This window comes from Seriola dumerili, unplaced genomic scaffold (genome assembly GCF_002260705.1).
Source record: "Seriola dumerili isolate Sdu_G_001 unplaced genomic scaffold, Sdu_1.0 BDQW01000367.1, whole genome shotgun sequence".
Lineage (NCBI taxonomy): Eukaryota > Metazoa > Chordata > Actinopteri > Carangiformes > Carangidae > Seriola > Seriola dumerili.
Genome location: NW_019174622.1, coordinates 1,531,025 through 1,549,295, shown reverse-complemented (window position 1 = coordinate 1,549,295; position 18,271 = coordinate 1,531,025). Strand labels below are relative to the sequence as shown.

The following is an 18,271-nucleotide window of genomic DNA, read 5'->3' as shown; positions in this document are numbered from 1 at the left end:
AGTTCCCAAACACACAATTTACAGCTGAAGTGATTTATTAATGAATACATTAACCTCATTTTGAGACAAATCCAGTCACGCATCACAACACATGGCTACTGAATATTCAGTGTGCTGCAGGGTTCATAAAATGTCAAAATCAAGGAAACATGGAGGAGTTCAAAAACATTTAATTAACAGACGCAGCATTTTGTATTTTTATTTAGTTTATTTTATTTATTTTCCCACAATTTATCCTAAAAAATAAATAAATGAATAGATAAAAGACATATCCATAGATCCACAGGCTGTATCCTGACATGATGTACATGTGTGTACGCAGGGTGCTGCCTTGCTCAAGGAGACTTCAACACATGATACTGAGGAGATACTTCAAGCCTTTAATGTGTGTTAGTCGCGTTAGCATAGCATACAGTTTACACATAAGTAAACAGAGGGCTGCAGGCTGGCTGCTACTTCAGCACATGAAATCTGAAACTAAACGGTGACTAAGAGGTTAAAGTGCTGACTCTCTGCTTTCACCTGAGAGACATCACATCACTCTGCACATGTAGTGTCTGACTTTTCATGTAGTGCCATCATCAGGTTGAAATATTCATTTGTCTAATACTTAAGTTTTACATCAAATACCTGCAAAAATATTCCCATAAGCCTCAGCTGTACTTTTCTATTTAGTGCAAATGAGTAAATATTAGCGTGCTAGCTAGCTTCGTCATTGTGAGCATATTTGCTGATGTCAGCATTTCACTCAGCGTCTGTTGATTTTGAAGCGACACACCGAACCTGATACTAGAAAAGCTGCAAAAGTATTTTATTATTACTGGATTTATCTTCTCGAAACGGGTTAGCTACAGCTAAAGTAAGAGCAAATGCTACACAGCTAGCAAGGGGAGGAAAGAACAGGCCTCACTCCACCAGTAACTAAGTTTTCATATTTGATATTCAGTATTTGTTGTGTGAAGTGCTGTCAGACATCAGCAGGGTGATTCAACAGGTGTCAGGCCTGTATTTGCTTCTGCTTGTTTCCTTCAGTCTGGTCTGACTTGGATGTTCAAGAACATTCAACAGTCTGTATCTTGAGCCTCATGTAAGAATGTTTTCTTATATTTCTTCCTTTAATTTATTTGTTTTCAGTGTTGTTCTGCTGTTTCCTGTCCCAGAACTCACTACACACCGAGATTAAAATCTTGGAAAATGAAAAATGTCAGTTTATGAATCATCCTGAACCCTCGCAAACCTTGTTCTCACTGTACCTGCTCATGTTTCGTAAATAAGAAAAACACGGATGAATCATTTCATGAATGAGGCCCAATGTTTTGCTGCGCGATTCTAAAAGTGGGGGATGATGAAGAAGAGTCCTACTCCGTATGTGGTTCTGAAAACTATGTTTAAAAACTGATTTATTTTCATTTTATAATCACTGTTTCATTTCTGCTCATTTATTCCGAGCCAGCTGAGTGACCTCTACGAGACAGGGGTGTTGTAAAGGACACGAGGAGGAAAAATATCTCGTTAGATCTTGAGATTGTCCTCCGACTCCAGCGGCACACGGACTGTGATCATGAGGGTTTTTCTGCTCTGAGTGAAATGTGTTGACAGATCGGCTGAAGGCTCAGAGGAGAGGAGGCGGCCTGCTGTGGAGAGAGTCCTCCACCAAGACACACTTTATACAATCATACAAACTTAATGTACTGATGAAACATAAGAAAATTGGACAACACGTTTCAGATTTCACATTTCACATTTTATTATTTCTAATGTTTTAAATTTACCGTACAAGTCTATTTTTAATGCTACAAAAGGAAATGCATAAATTGTTTTGTTGCCTGATATCCAATCAATTGTTTAAGTTACTTTTAAGCATTTGATGGTTCCAGATTCTTAAATGTGAGGCTCTTTTACTTTTTCTGGCCGTAAATTATAGTTTTTTGTCAAAAAATAATTCACAGATCGATTGAGAAAATATTAATTCGGGTGCAAAAATCAACTGACGCGTCCTAATTAGATCCTTTCTTTTGAAATCTTTTATCGTCCATGCGATTAACAACACCGCCTTCCAAGAATTGAAATCAAAAATAAGTATTTAGCAGCTAAAGAGTCAGTAATTTGCCTCGGGCGCTGGTGGAGACCAAAATCAGAGCTAAAAGAGAGATAATACTGGACTTTAGATTCATCATGTGAACACAAACATGACTTTAAGTTCCAGTCAGTGTTGTGTTTCCACTGTCAAGTGGTGCAGATTTTAAGGCTCACTGGGGAGTTTTTGACCATCAGTATCACAACTTCTGGACTTAAAGATGTTTGTGCATGTTGTTTGTCTGGCTGCAACACACACACACACACACACACACACACACTGCATTCCAACAACAACAACAACAACTTTTGTTTACCAGAAACCTCCACACGACACCTTTAACCAGACCTCAGCGGGAAACACTCAATTATCCAACAACCTGTTTCCTTTTCTTCTGTTTTGAGGTTTGAGCTCGAGCTCTGCAGATAAACATGAGCTTCAACTTTTCATTTCAGTATCAGAACTTGTTTTCCCCGCAACACTGCCGCCGTCTCCGTGGATAAAAGCACCATAAAAGCACCACTTTAAATGTTGAATCATGTATCTCCCTCCACTATTATTACTCCTGCTTTTATAATTTGCCCCCAGTTCTTATTCAGATCTTCCATTTGAGATAAAAGACGAAAGATAAAAGAGGGATATAAATAGTGCGAGTATGTACTGTACATGTGTGTGTGTGTGTGTTGTTGTACACGAGTGGGTGTGGAGGTTGAGGTCTGAGCGTATATATACGTCTTTCAGGACCGGATCGGGCTGCAGGAAGCGTGGGACGTAAACAAAAAGCTCTCTTCCATATCGGTGGCTGTGCGACCTAATGAAGACCCTCCGCTGATGAATCACCGCCGCTGAACAATTTCAAATTACAACAGACACCGGTGTGATTCCCAAAGGTGATGTGGAGGTGGAGGATGAAAAAAAAAAAAAAAATACATGATACAAACGCCGAAGCTCCATTCCTGCTGTAAATGTAACCGTAATGCAGCACAAGTGTCCAATTTAGAAATAAAAACACGTCCCTCGTAGCTCATCAGTTCGGTTTATTTGAAGAAAAACATCCACAGTTTGAGTTCAATTCTGGGGAGAAGAAGGAATCACCTCCCTCAGAGGACGAATATCTTATTTCAGAGTTGCTGAAAATGCCGTGTTTTTTAGTTTAACTTCAGCGGCGACGGCATGAGATGCTGCAGCTGATGGGATGAGTAACGACTGCGAAGTGTGTTTCAAAGTGAAGAGGGGGGGGGGATTCCCTCAAGAGCCGTTCAGAGAGGAGGGAAGGATTCATAACACTGATAATCTCCTCAGCGTTTGGTAACAACATAATTCCCTCTGTACTTTGCTGACAAATGGAAGAAACATGACTAGTGGAAAAAAAAAGAAAAAAGAAGAAAGAAAGCATGGCTCCCAGAGGTGATGTAGAGACGAGCAGATCGGTGGTGGATTTATACTGAAATCTAAACTCCGCAGTTTCAAACAAGAGGTGGGTCCAAGTGGTTCTGGAAGGAGCAGCAAGCGAGTTGATTTACATGACTGTCACATTTAAAACAACACCTCACTGGATGCCTTGCTTAAGGGCACCGCCATGACAGCTGATAAACACAGAGCACCTACAGCCAATGCTAGCGGCTTTGCTAAACGCTAAAATAAACAATCTGATGTGTAGCAGGTTGTGTTTACAGTGTTCACCCTCTTAGCAAGCTAACATTTGCTAATTAGCAACACAAAGCTGAGGCTGATGGGAAATGTCATCAGCTGTGCATGCTGGATGAATTCCGACCTGATGGTGGCGCTAGATGAGAAGTCAGGAGGGTTCATCCTCTGGGGATCACGACATTTTTTTAAGGCAGTGTGATTGAAGCAGGTCTCGCTGCCTCCGTGAGTTCGCAGTTTTACATCTCCTCCCTCAGGCTTCTCTCTGGGGCTCTAGCAACAACTGAGCCAATCAGAAGAGAGGAGGCTCTGAGCCTGTCTTCTGATTGGCTCAAAGTTCCAGAAGTCCTGACGGCTGGTTTTAAGGCTCAGTTTCTGAATACAGGCTGTGTGCATTTCTCTGTGGACTGAGGCTTTGATACTTTCACAGTATTAATATAGAAGCTAGAGCTGATCTATAATCACACTACACATGGACACAGACCTTTACACTATATGGACCTTTAAGGAAAAACACATTATTTGATACATGTTCATTGTGACCCTAAAGTTCTTTATGCGCTCCGTAAGTTTTCAATTTAGGGGCTACTTGTGAAAAAGTAGGTGTAGACCCCTGAGTGAGTGAGTTTCTATAAATTCTTTGAGGCAGATTTTCTTCTTCCTCTTCTTCCTTTTCCTACTTCTTCCTCTTTGTCTGAATCCATGTTTTTATTTTTCTTAATTATCTTTATCGTTAACATCATTATTATTTCTAGTTCTCAGAGTCGGCCTGAGCTGACTTCGTCATCACCAACTTTATCATCACCGTTTTCTTCTCCATCATCTTCTTTCTTCCTTTATCTTCTTTTTCTAGTTCTTCTTGCTTCTCTAATTCTTTGTCTGCTTCCTGTAATTACTCTTCTTCTTCTTCCTCTAAGTATTCTTTCTCTAATCCTTCTTCTTCTTCTCTTTTCCGGGCTGTGTACATATTCTACCTCTCTCTCCTGATCCTAACATTAACCATGAGACTGTCCTCCCTTCTTTCTCTCCCTTCTCTTCTTCTTCTTCTTCTTCTTCTCCTTCATTTACATTAAAGTGATGAAGTTGTCTGGGGGCCGTGGGCGTTATGACTCCTAAACGTGGAAGCAGCGTGATGTTGTTACAGAGAGACGAAGGCCACAGAGGGATGATGGGTCATTAAAACATTGGACTGTGACAGAGGAGATAACTGTAAGCTTCCTCTTCCAAAGTCCTCCCCCTCGCCAAACCTCGAAACAGAGAGTTGTCACATTATAAAACAATGGTTCATGTTTCTTCTTCATGGATACACAGTGTATTTGAGGAGGGGATTTCGGTGTGATATAGTAGACAGTGTGATGTATCCTGTTATTTTTTTTTATTATCTGTGTCCACTCTCTCTGTGTCTTTCCCTGTATCACTGTGAATATTTCCTCTGTGAGCCGGTCTCTGAAGTGGGAAACTGATACCCGGCCCCAGAGGTCGGCGTCATAATCCTGCCCTGAACAGCTGAGATTTATAACCACTCCGCCTCTGTGCTGTTTTTTTACTGCTCGCAGTTCTCACTCTGTCCAACATCTTGTCTGAATCTGTCCTCTGATAGTCGCTGACGACGGTCTCGTCTCCTCCCCGTGTGTCTTTGTAGAGCAGCGTGAGGCTGAGGAGTCCCGCCAGGATCTGAGAGGGAGGAATTCGGCGTCCTGGCGGCGTAGACGGACCCCCGACTCCGACCCCCCGCGGCCCTAAAGGGACCAGCTGTTTGACTTCACGTGGAGGACCCGGTCCGACGAGGACTCACACATCAACTCTGGGGTTTTTGGCGCTTCTGATTGGACGACGCCTCAGCTCATGTGACCCACAATCCTTTGCTCCTCCAAACTCCCAACTTATTCCTTTTTTTATTATTATTTGTATTTCCTCTTCTCTCCTGGACCAAAGTTCTGCCTCCAACGCCAGGTGACGATGCCGGCACAGTTTTATTTTCCATCAGAAAAGAGGAAAAAGTTTCCCGCCTCTGTACCTTTATCAGCCTTTAAAGGAAACTGAGCAGCTGGATTATTGAGGGGAGGTCCGGTTGGAGCCTTCTGGAGAATTTAAACGGACGTTTGCTGCCGCTGAAGCTCCGGGGGAAGGTGCAGAGTTCATCTGTAGTCCTGAGGAATAACAGTGTGTGTCCGTCAGTCTGTGAAAGTGTGTGTTTCTACCAGGAGTCGAGACATTTCCATTTAAATGAGAAGAACGGAGCTGATTTTATAAAACATCAGGACGAATGGACGAGGTTTTGAAAACAGAAAGGAAGTTAGTTTTTTATATTTCCTGCAGATTTAAATACCAGATTTTTGACCTTTAAGTAACTTTGAAATATGAAGCTGAAACTAAATTAATGTCAACTTGAAAAACCACAAAGATTTCCCTTTAACTTCTGTCATGTATTTTGGTGAATCTGTTGCAAATTAAGTTCCTCATTTGGACAGAAATCTTTTTCTTCTTCTTCTTCTTTTCTTTTTTTACATCCAATCTCTGTTTAAAGTGTTAAATTCATTTATGTGTAAACCAGGCGGACAGAGACTAACGAGCCACTGCTGCTGTTTCCAAGGCAATTAACCGCTTCATTACCTTTTGGCATTCACGTCCTTCATGAAATTAATTATTATTTAATGAGTTTAATGCACGTTTTATAGAAGATGTTGCTTTTTTTATTGACTTCCAGATCTTCACAAACACCACCGAGGCTGTGACTGCACAATGTTCAGTATTCAGACATGTTTCCAGCTTCTACTGAATATTACTGGATTTCTTTAACTCACCAACTGTCAGTGTGAGCTGTTTTTAATTATATCATCGTCGTTTTTTTCTTCAGAAACCTTCTTCATCGAGTCGTTTCATCAAGAAAAACATTTGAATGTCTGTTTAAATTTGTGAAGTGTCGAGTTTAAGAGCCGCCGTCTTGAAAGAAAAACCTGTCACCGAGCACGGTTATTATTTCAGAATCACAGCTTCAGCTGATTTAAATTCATCAGTATTCAAGTGGAGTGACGGCTGTTCGTTCCCACCTCGGATTATTTTCACTGAATGTAATAAATGTGCCTGAGTTTAGCTTTTTGACCCTGGAGAGACGAACCATTAGTCTCACAGCGACAGCAGGAGCTCACCTGTAACCCCACCTGAAATCACCGACCTCGGGGGGGAGGGGGACTCGCTGCCCGTCCCCTCACTGCCATGGTGATGTCGCAGGGCACCTACACCTTCCTGGCCTGTTTCGCCGGCTTCTGGTTGGTCTGGGCGTTCATCGTCATGCTCTGCTGCTTCTGCAGCTTCCTGCAGCGCCGGCTGAAGCGCCGCCGCGAGGAGCGGCTCAGGGAGCAGTGTCTGCGGACGGTAGAGATGGAGCCGCTCGGCTGTCAACCAGCAGGATACCCGCCTCCTCCTCCTCCGCCGCCGCCGCCACCACCTCCGCAGCTGCCCAGGGAGCCGCCGCAGTTCTGCCCTCCTCGCACCCTGTCGCCGCCACTTCCTGTGCTGGTTCCTCATCCCATGCCGCAAGCAACCTGGGTCAGCATGCCAGGTAACGTGACGGGATTCTTACAGTTTCTGTTGCTGCTTTTCTTGTTGTATACAGTTCATCAGTTTGGTGATTTTCCTTCCTTCAAGTCACAAGATGAGACGAGAGAAGTTTTTCAAGGTTTCTGAAAATTTGGTGAATTTTAATAGTTTGTTTTAATTTTGTCGTTCATGTTGTTGCTTGTTCATGAAATGTAGTTTCATGCTGTTTTTAATCTGTTGGGGAGGGAAGCTGACGATGGAGAGTCTCGTGGTCGATGATCTGAGGTTGAGGGAGAGGGTCAGTTCGGCCAATCGGGTCACTTCCTTCGTAGCACGTGGTCCATGTAGGTGTGGCCCTTCGTGGCCGTTGTGGACCATGAAGGCCGAACTGGAATGAGACGGTCGGGTCTACGGAGGGTTTTCGCCGCTCCCGCCCTTAACGTTGCGTCACAAAGTGCGGCCCCCTGTCGCCTACCACCCCTGAGGGAAAAATATGTTTTAGTTGTTGTTTACTACAGTTTGAGGCTGTGGCTTTTTTCCTGGAAGCAGTAGCAGGATGTACGAGTGGAGATTACGAAGTCTAATCACTGTGGGCTCAGATGTGGTTTTCAGTGACCCCGCAGGTGAATGTATGAACGACCCAGAACGGGTTTTATTTGTTCAGAACTGGTCATCAGCAGATCGAGCTGCCCTTTGACTTCAAGATTGGAGAGTTTCCCTCCGTCCATCTGTCTGTTGAGCATGTTAATCCCTTCTCCACTGCTGAGTGTGAAATCACTGACAAACACCCAACCTGTCACATCTTGTTTGTTTTTTTTATTTACGAGCCAAATGCGCATTTCATTCATAAGACGGATGACTTTGAACTCAAGTTTCTTTATTTTCAATTAAAAATACAGGATAACTAATTAATTCAAAATGTTCGTATGAGAAATTGAGATGCGGCCAGAGAGCAGGGAACAGGAGGAGGATTATATTATTCACCGTGGTGTCAGATTATTTTAGACTCTTCGGTTCCCAGCCTCCACCTTCCTGCCTGCCGGGCAGCGTTCCCCCCGCGGGGCGTCATGGTGACAGCTGCTGCTGAGGCGAGGGTGGTGACTGTGGAGGCCGAGCGGTGAAGGAGCGAGCAACGTGGCCATGTATGTGTGTGTGTATATATATATATATATATATATAAAGACGAGAATACAGAGACATTCAGAGGTGTGGAGGCAGCTGGGTGAGATTGGGAAAAACAGACAGGTAGAGAGAGAGAGAGGCTTTGTACCGAGGTCTCGCCATTTTAAAGGACAGGTTTAAACTTTTTCTCATATGTATGTTGAAGGAGTCACTGATCACTGTAATCAATACCTGTCCACACTGGCTGCGAAGCGTTTCCTTCCCAACGTAACCACACTGTAATTGATGGGGGATAAAATTCACAGTCTTCTGTTCTGTATTTTTACTTCAGGTGGTCTGGACCTGCGGATCAGGACCCCAAAAGGGGATCAATCAGAGACGATTAATCGAGAGGAAAGGAAGAGAAAAAACGTTATGGTCATTTCTCAGACCTTTCTCCAATTTTTAATCTCACTCGTGAAATGCTGTGTAGTTTTATGTCTTCAGGCCTCTGACAATGATTCCAGTTAAACTGTGAGGGGGACCATTAACTTTAAATTGAACCGTTCACCGCTCGCAGCTTGAGATGACGGGTCTGGTTTGCTCCATATTTTGGATCTCAATGATTTATTTGGTCTTTCATCAAGATATTCAGTGGAGCAGAACTAAGACGTCGTTTACACCTGGTATTAAGATGCGATCTGTATTCTGTGTTCTGGTTTCACGGTACAACTGTTAAAAATCAAGGGCCTTTAAAAACCTCACGCACATGTCACGCATTCCAGTGTGTCTGCGCAACCACAGGAGCAGCTAAAACATCTTGAACAGTCGATTGTTGTCACACTTGGCTTGAGATTTGGTTCTGTTGCTTTTCCAGCTGGCGAAACTCTGCACCTTCGAATCATTCAGCTTAATATACGTGATGATTCAGGGACGTGGAAGCAGATTCATCAGGTTTCAATGCTCTTTATCATCAACGCCCATCCTCATTCACTACTATCAGCTGTTAACCACACATACAGCTGCAGGTCATTCAGCTGCTTCGCTCGAGCACTTTACAGTTAAGCGCCTTGCTCAAGTCACATCTGAACCTGCAGAATGAGAGAGGGACTTTTTCTGATTAAATTAAACTCTACAGCCTCAGGCCGACGCGTACAACAATTTTTATGGAAATGAATTCATGAGATTTTGGGACATTGTGTTTACCCTGCTAGCAGAGGTAAACACGAGGCAACAACTCTCCTTCTCAGGAATTCAAGCTTCAACCTAGAAAGCTCTTTAAATAAATTCCTCCGCAAGCCTCTGGAAATGTAAAGACGTCGTCTGAAATGGAGAAAAAAGAAAAACAGAAAGTGCAGCTGCAGTGAAAATCATTGACAGCAGCATTAGCATAGATTAAAAAGCACAGGCATTTCATATACAACACATGAAGGACTCAGTAAAATCCTACAAGCTCCGAGTGACATCAGAGGATTAACATTTAGAGGCAGATTTGCCATTTGCATCAAATACAAACTTTAGGAAGTTTAAGAATCTGTCTGTCTCTGGTTTGTGTTTCTGTCCTGGACTGCAGGAGGATTTACTGATGTTCATGTCGTTATATCAACCATAAAATGTGGAGAGGACACAGGAGTGAAGAGAAAACAGAATTAAAACCTTCAAACATCTGTACAGTGGTGGACAGCGGTAGGAAAGAGGGAAAGGAAAAGCCGGAGCGAGTAAAAAGAGCACCAGTCGCTGTCAGAGATGTTTAACGAGCAGAGACAGACAGTATAAGGATAAAACAAAAGGTTGCTGGAGCCCCGGTCACAAAGCAGACTGATGAAGAGGTTTAGTATCCAGGCAGCGGCAGAGCTAAAAGAGAGGCAGGTGCTGACCAGCTGAGCACAGCGGAGGACTGAGAGAGAGAGGGAGAGGAGCTGGTTGAGTCATGTTCGCCACGGGGGAGAGCGAGACAGCTCTACTGTACGTTACCTGCCTAGCAACAAATGGCAGAAAAAAGTTAGCGCCTAGCCAGCTAAAGTGTTGAGGACCAAACCGGAGCTAAAAGATGAGTGAGAAAAGCATCACTATGTGACTGACAGAACAAGGGAACAACTCTGTGAGGCTGTACCTAGCTGCTTTGAGCTAACCGCTAATACACAATGACAATATCAACATGCTAACTGCTTTGCATTCAGTTTTTCTAATTGTTACAGTTGATTCTGTGCAGAACATGAATGCATGAGCTGAATTTAATGACAAGATATTTGAGTATTGACCAGAAGCGTCGGAGTAAGTGACATTATCAGCTCTAGCCTTACAACCCTGCTGCTAGCATGGGTAGAAGTGGCTACGCTACTGCACTGTTCATCTGACTGGGATCTTCAAACACCCTCAAATTAAAGCTGAAAGTCAGAACTTTAAACACCAAAGTCCGTGTTTTTATTAAATTTAAACTTATTGTTTAGATACCCACTTTTAATTAGTTAGCGGCACACAACAGTGTTGACAGCTTCAGTGACAACGTTAGCCCGTCTGAAGTCAGGCATGTGATTCAGTCCAGTGCTGCTTCCTGACAGCAAAGAAAAATCAACTTCCATCTTAAGATTTTTTAGAGTAATTAGAGTTAGTCTTCAGAAACACATATTTCATGCATCACTCAGCTGTCATCCCACACAGCCAGCATGACAGGCTTTTGTATTGAATATTCTGACCCACACAGGATGTTCACACTGGGAGCAGCTCCGATAAGCCGCTCGGCTCAGACCGGTGGTGGGTGATGATTCCTCCTCTGCAGCCGTAGAGTTTTTTGAACCGGAAAATGATGTTTGCTTCCACTGTTTGCCCTTTCTAACTTGAAATGAGTAGCGCTGTGTATTTATCTGGCTATCTCCACAGTAGGCATTAACATGAACTGACACATCGGCTGAGATGCTCTGGCTGGCTCAAAGGGAAATGATTTATGTGATGCGACTTGTTAATCATGTTGCCCTTAGTGCGAATACATGGAAACTGAGATAATAGGAGATTGAGATGTGAGAAAAAGAGAGGTCAGACTACTGAGAGAGAAGAAGGAGGGTGATATAATAAATGAGATAAGATGAGATGATGAGACGTGACAAGTGACGAGATTAAGGAAGATATCAGATGAGATGCAAAGAGTGGTGAGAAATGAATCAAGGCCAATGAGACGTGGGAGGAGAAGAGAAAAGGGATGAGAAGAGAAATGCAAAACAAGATGATGTGTGGAGATGAGATGCAAGATAAGGAGAGATTAGAGATCAGGAAAACAAGAAATGCTGAAAGAAGAAAGAGGAGGAGAGAGGTTAGTTAAAAAAAGATGTGAAATGTGATGTAAAGACAGACAAAATTAAAGGGAAGAGATGAGAGAAAGGATTACATGAGTTATGAGAAGATGGATGAGATGAGATGAAAGGGGGAATGTGAGATGCTAAAATGATGACTTGAGAGTAGAGATGAGATTAGAAAGATTAAATGTTATGAGACGTGGTGAAAAGAAATGTGGAGACGAGATGAATGAGATGAGGCGACAGTAATAGGAGATGTGATTTGATGAGAAAGATGAGAGAAGAGGAGGAGGGGATACAGAGGAGAAAAGAAATATCTGTGGGAAGAAAGAGGAGAGGGATCATATGAGAGATGAGATTAAGGTATCGGAGAGGACTTGCAAGATAAAAATGAGTTGTGACCAGAGGAAAGAGAGATGTGGAAAAATGAGAGAGGAGATGAGACATGAGGAAAAAAGGGGGATATTGCGAAATAAAAGAGATGAGATCAGAATAGAGATATGAAAAGAAGAAACTGTAGAGGAAAGAAAGATTTGTTGAGAAACGAGGTGAGATCAGAGAGGAGGTAAAATGAAATGTGAGATCAAAAAAAAGAAAAGAAATGTGCTGACATGATAGACATGAGAGATGAGCGAGATGACAGATTATAGATGACATGAGATGACTAGATGAGGAGGTAAAGTGAGAGACGAGATGAGGAAAAAAGGTGATAGGAAATGTGAGATCTGATTATAAAAGATACTGTAAAGATTAGAGATGAGAGGAAATCAGTTTTGTTCTATCTGGAAGTAGAGATACCGTTTGATCACCACTGATACACTGACATGAAACCTGAGTAGAGCGATGGTTGTATTTACTCTACGTTCTACCACACACTCCGCTATTTCTGTTTGACCCCGTAATGCACCGTGTCTAATATGATCACTGCGCTGTGTACAGTAGCTGTCACAGATCCCACTACATACGGTTACATACTTCATCCCCTCAGAATTGGCCGCTGCTTCAAACGAACCCGTGCTGATCCTCTCGGCGGAAACATCAGTCCCACGTGTTTCTGCTGCCGACATTGTCTCCGACGCGTATTTTAAGCCGCTCGAAAAGCTGGTAGTGTCGCCCGGAGCAACAGAAGCCGTCGGGCGACGTAGTAAGAGTCTGATCCTGTAGGTATCTCTGTGTGAGGCGTGACGGAGGTGTGATGGAGAGTAGCCAGGTATAGAAACACACGCAAAGACACACGTTTGCATCCACAAATACATCCGGCTCCATGGCAACAGTTCAACAAACATCTGTTGATTTCCAACAGTGATGTTTGTTTTTACAGCCGTCAAACAGGTTCGAGCTGAGGAATGGTACAAGGATCTGTTGTGTTTTACTGTCATAAACAATCAATCATTTTGATTATCAATCATTTAAGTCATATTTTATACGACAAGGCCATAAATTTGCTGGTTCCAGATCCTCAGATGTGAATATCGGATGCATCTTGTTGACTTCTATGACATTAAAAATGATAATGTTTGGGGTTGACTGAGTATGTCAACATTGTTCCTAGGAAATTAACTATTTTCCGACCCTTCATAGATCAAGGGATTGATCGATTAATTGAGGAAATAATCAGCAAATTAATCAACTAGTCGGGAAAAACCTGCAGGGAAACTAGGCAAGATTATCTGGAACATCTCTGAAGCCACTTCTACTATTTGTGCAGAGAAAATGTGACGACGCATGTAACACTGTACTTTTAAAACTTTTCTGGGAGATGGATAAGATGCATTTCAGCCGGCAAGACGAGTTACTGTTAATATTTCAGGTCCGGTGGAAGCAGGAGGGGAGGTTGTGCAACATTTCGACAGATATTGATCAGGATCTGGGCAGATTCATCAGCCTGGAAATAGAAACTGCCTTCAGTTGTTCCAAAAAACTCGCCCTTGGGGGTTTTATCAGGCCAAAAATCCTCTCCTTTATACTGACAATACATTGAAATATAGACTCCACAGTCTTGCATTATGCCCACAGGCTCTCTCTCTGTCAGGGCAAAGGTGTTTCATAAATGTTGCAGCGCTTCGAAAGGTACATATTTTTATTTTTGTGCTTTTGTTTTCTCTGCAGCACAACAACAACATATCAGCTGCTTTTTAAAGAACATGTCAAATTTAAATAGTTAAAATGCCGCAATTCTATAACGAAACTCAAACTGAACGACTCAGCTCTTTGTTTTCTGTGTGTATCAGCCACAATAAAGGTGAATTATTATATATTTATATATATATATATGTTTCTATTAGCAGAGTAACGTAATACTGTGTTTTTCTTTCGGGGAACGTCACCGCAGACAGTTCATAACACTGCGGATACATGAATATTGCAGTACTGTTATCAGTGGGCCACAGGCTCAGTCACCATTCAGTGACAGATAGTGATGTAACAGACATTAATTTAAATGAAAGTCTCCCAGATTGCCACTTTAATCCTTGGTGATTATGACTGGTGCTGTGCAGTGATTCTGTAAATTCAATCAATCAGTTCTTACAAGGAACCAGAAACTCTTCAGATCGCTCATTCAATATGAACTGGTAATAATACGCAAAAGAATTTGTCATTTTTCGGAGCTAAATTCTCACTCACATTTCTCGGGATGTGTGTGTCCTTGGGTTTAACTTTATTGGCAGATTGTGTAGCTGTGCTGTCTTACACATCCAGACCGGACCAGCATCCATCAACACCCATCCACTCATTCACTGAAGCCCGTTGAACACAATAGAGCCTCTGTAGTTGACTCTGGAGTGAGCAGTTAATGGAGAAGTAACTCATCGCTGTGAATCATGACTGTTGCATTACTCAATTCTCACAACTGTAAAACGCTCCTGTTTACTTGTTTATTAGTTTATTATTTATTCACCGCACAGGAGCATTAAGCCGTTCAGAGTGATTTGGGCTGATCTGACTTCAGTGAAGATTGAAGTGAGAAGTTAATGTGTGATAAATGTGTGTTTTGTGGAATGACGACGATAAGAGCCGAGAAAATAAAATGTGTGAGAGAGGAAGAGAGAGTTCAGACCTCATGTGCTGTGATAGTTTTTGCGAGTATTCAAGATGTCGACTCGAGGGTGTGCATCCTTTTGTTTTGTTTTTTTGTCTTTTCTCCTTCCTGGTTGTGATGTTAGCGCTGATTACGTCAACTGTTCACGGCTGGTGTCAAAACGACCCTCAGGCCACCAGGAAATGTCTCGGTTCTCCCGACGGACTCTAGAATATTTTCTCTGGTTTCTGGGAAAGTTTTATAAATTTTAAACCTTCATAATTAAAGCATAATCTAATTTAATAAAAATTAAGTGTCCGGGGTTAAATCATGTTGTGATTCATCTTAACTCCCAGTCTCCTCTTTTATTCCCAGATGCAGATGTATTTGGGAAGCCGCCCTGCTATGAGGAGGCCGTCCTGATGGAGGATCCTCCTCCGCCCTACAGCGAGGTGTTGGCCGACCCACGGGGGGGCACCTACCTGAAGCCTGCCCCGCTCCGAGCAGCGCCGCCGCCCCTCAGGGAACACCAGGACCCTGCTCCGGTGTTCACGTCCGAGACCAGCAAGCTTCCTGCGGCGACGGTGTTCCCCGATCGGGGTTACTCCTCCCTGATACGCCTGCCCTCGTCCCAGCGCTGGGACTCCCTGGGTCACCTCCTGTCCAACATGGACCTGCACCACAACAACTTCACCCCGCCGGGGGGCCGCTCCCTGCAGGCTGCCGCTGCGATGGCTACCATGCCGCGGCGAGAGGCCAGGACTCACCATGACGGACTTGGGCTCAGGGGTGGAATACAGGGACTCCAAGGGGGAATACAAGGACTTCAAGGGGAGATACAGGGATTCCATGGAGGGTTACCAGGGCTTCAGGGGGTGCATGGACTGAGGGGACTGGAGCCCAGCTGTGGCCTGCCAACAGCCTTCCCCCTGCTGGGTCGGAGCACCGCTGTCTAGGCCCAGATGCCGACTAACCAACCAATAGGTTGACGAGCCTTTAAGCGGGAGATCTTTAAAGACAGACTTCCTGTCTGTGCGCCTCCTTTCATGCTCAGTGTTAACACGCTAGCGCCGGTAGAAGTAGAGATTTAATTCCCCAGAGGAGCTGAAAGAGGGTGAAAGTGGCGTCAAAGGCGTCACAAGTTCAATTCCCCCGTGCGGCTCTGTGGGCGAAAGGGGAGCCACTTACTCTTGCTGCGATTGTGGCTCTCAGCTAAAAGAGGAAATTACACACGGTTTCAAAGCGGTGTTGTTGAGTCAGTGAGGTATCGTGGTGTCATATCAGAGTTAATTGAGTCGAGGCAGCGGAGGAGGAGAGGGAAAAAAAACAAAAAAAAACAGTGAGAAGGTAGAGGACGAGCAACAAACGAGCAACAGCTGCTTCTGTCTCCATCTCTGCCTCCCCTCGCTCTCTCGTTCTCTTCATTCCTCCTCTCCTCCCTCTGCGCCGGAGCAACCTATTGTACCAGTCTCTTGTTGCCATGGCTCCCGGGAGCTGTCTGTTGCCCACGACGACCTCTCCTCTTTTATCTGCTCTGATTTTTTTTTGAAGACTGTGTTTGCAGCTTGCCTCTTCACAGGGACTGCGAGTATTGACACGTACAAAAGAACACGTGGTGACCGCCGACCGCCGACCGCCAACCGCCGCGTTCCTGACATCAGAGCCCCGAAGGCCTGTTGTTTTTTTCATTCACACTGACGGGCAAAAACAGCTGTAATGGTAGAGTACGACGAGCCTGCCAGGATTTCATTTGGTTAACACGCTGCTTTGTTATTTTCAGTGTCGTCTTTAACTGTCGTAGTTTGGCCTCGGCCCGGAGCTTCTGGGTGGTCGCAGGATGGCGTTAGCCGGATCATCCATGTCATCATCATCATCATCATCATCATCATCCAAAAACCTGACTTTTTTTTCACGTACAACTTTAATATCATTCTTTTAAGCTTTGTGACAAAAGCATTTTTCTCTTGTGAAATAAAAACATCTTCACCTGCAAAGTTTCTTCCAATAATTTATGGAGTTAAAAAAAAAAAAAGGCAAAATAAAACAAATAAAACTTTGTTTTATGTGTGTGTGTGTGTGTGTGTGTGTGTGTGTGCGTGCGTGCGTGCGTGCGTGTGTGAGCTCATTCAAGTGTTTTTTTTAACGCTCACTAGAAATCTGATACTGAGTAAAACCCACGCTGGTGTCAATACGACAATACGATAACAATACAATAATAATATGATATCAATACAATAATAATACAATACCAAAATGATACCAATACTTCGTACGAAACACACTTAGAGGAGAGGAATCAACAGGTTACATTGGCTTGATGTTTTATGTAGGATGTTACTTATATTATTAATATTTTATATTATATATATTTTATTAAATTATTTAAAAAAAAAGCCTTAATAACTGAATTTTGAAATAATCTGTGAATCAAAACAATTGAGACTGGGTCAGTGAACATCACTGGCTGTTACATATAGGAAGATCAGGTTTGTTTCCTGCAGAGTAAATCAATTAAAATGGATGTTTAGCACAGACAGATGTGAATCACTGTCAGTGTCTGTGATTAACGTCGCCCGGCAGCTGCACTCGCTCTCTGCACCTGGAGAAGGACTCCTCCTCTTCTTCGGCCCTCATCATATTCTTTGCTGTGATTAAATCTCAAATGCTCAACGAGGGTTGTGGTGTTGCCACAGCGCCTCGCAGTCCTCCCACACACATCACACACACATCACACACACATCACACACACATCACACACAGCGAGCTGAAAAAGCTCCACTCAAGACTGTATTTACAGTCAGCCATCATCAATGTCAAAACTCTGTATGCTCTCTTCACGCTTTTATAGAGCCGTGGTTCACATATGACTGTGGCAGGCGGAAGGAGAAGTAGTCCCTATCAACAGGGTGTTATTTAGATTAGGTCCTGGTGATAGATGAAACCTGATGTTTGATGACCGATAAAGTGAGAACAAATGTGTGGGAATCTTTGTTTTCTTTCCAGGCTGAGACACTATATAACACAGGAAAACACTATTGATCCCCAGGAGGAAAATCTGGTGTTTGTTTTAATGATTGCACGCGTTTTACCACGAGTCAAAGTTATGTAAACAACAATAAAAAAAAAAAGAGAGATGGATTTGCTTTGAGGTTTGGAAGTCAGTAACAATCAGCAGGTTCACCAGCTCGATCTTCGTCCGCCTCCCTCCTCTTCATATTGTAATTCACTGGGATAATTAGTTGATTAAAATGCATGTGTCAGTGAGCATCAGTTTGACAGCCTGGGGTTTATTGTTGAGTTGATTATTTCTGGTTTCCTTTCTGATCCGTGTGACCCAGCACTGCATTACTGCTGCCGTTATTTCTAACCAAACAAAACAAATGTCCTCCAGCTCTCTGCTCCTTTGACCTCTGTGTTTTCACATGAATTATTCATCAGATTATCTCTTCCTCTTTTTTCTTCTCCGCTCCTCTCAGCTTTAAACTGATTTGGAACGTCTGCATATGTCAATCAGGGGAGCCTTTAATGTAAATTGTGGATTTCAGTGTCTCTCTGACTCCTTCATTTAGCCTCCCTTCATTCTCTCCTGTGCATCCT

The 18,271-nt window shown here is 43.3% G+C and overlaps 1 protein-coding gene across 1 annotated transcript; it reads left to right on the top strand.

The window, feature by feature from the left end:
* Window positions 1-6,718: 6,718 nt before the first annotated feature.
* prr7 (proline rich 7, synaptic) lies at window positions 6,719-15,983 on the top strand. The gene is made up of 4 exons (XM_022760872.1): window positions 6,719-7,286; window positions 10,229-10,234; window positions 15,050-15,463; window positions 15,539-15,983. The coding sequence occupies exons 1-4, from the start codon at window positions 6,941-6,943 to the stop codon at window positions 15,628-15,630; spliced, it is 858 nt and encodes a 285-aa protein (XP_022616593.1). The 5' UTR covers window positions 6,719-6,940; the 3' UTR covers window positions 15,631-15,983.
* The last annotated feature ends 2,288 nt before the right edge of the window (window positions 15,984-18,271 follow it).

What these genes read in the sequence shown, in the direction of transcription:
- prr7 (XM_022760872.1), top strand. Translation starts at nt 6,941, where the DNA reads ATGGTGATGTCGCAGGGCACCTACACCTTCCTGGCCTGTTTCGCCGGC. An exon ending in TGACGGACTTGGGCTCAGGG is followed by an intron (nt 15,464 to 15,538) that starts GTGGAATACAGG and finishes GAGGGTTACCAG; the next exon opens with GGCTTCAGGGGGTGCATGGA.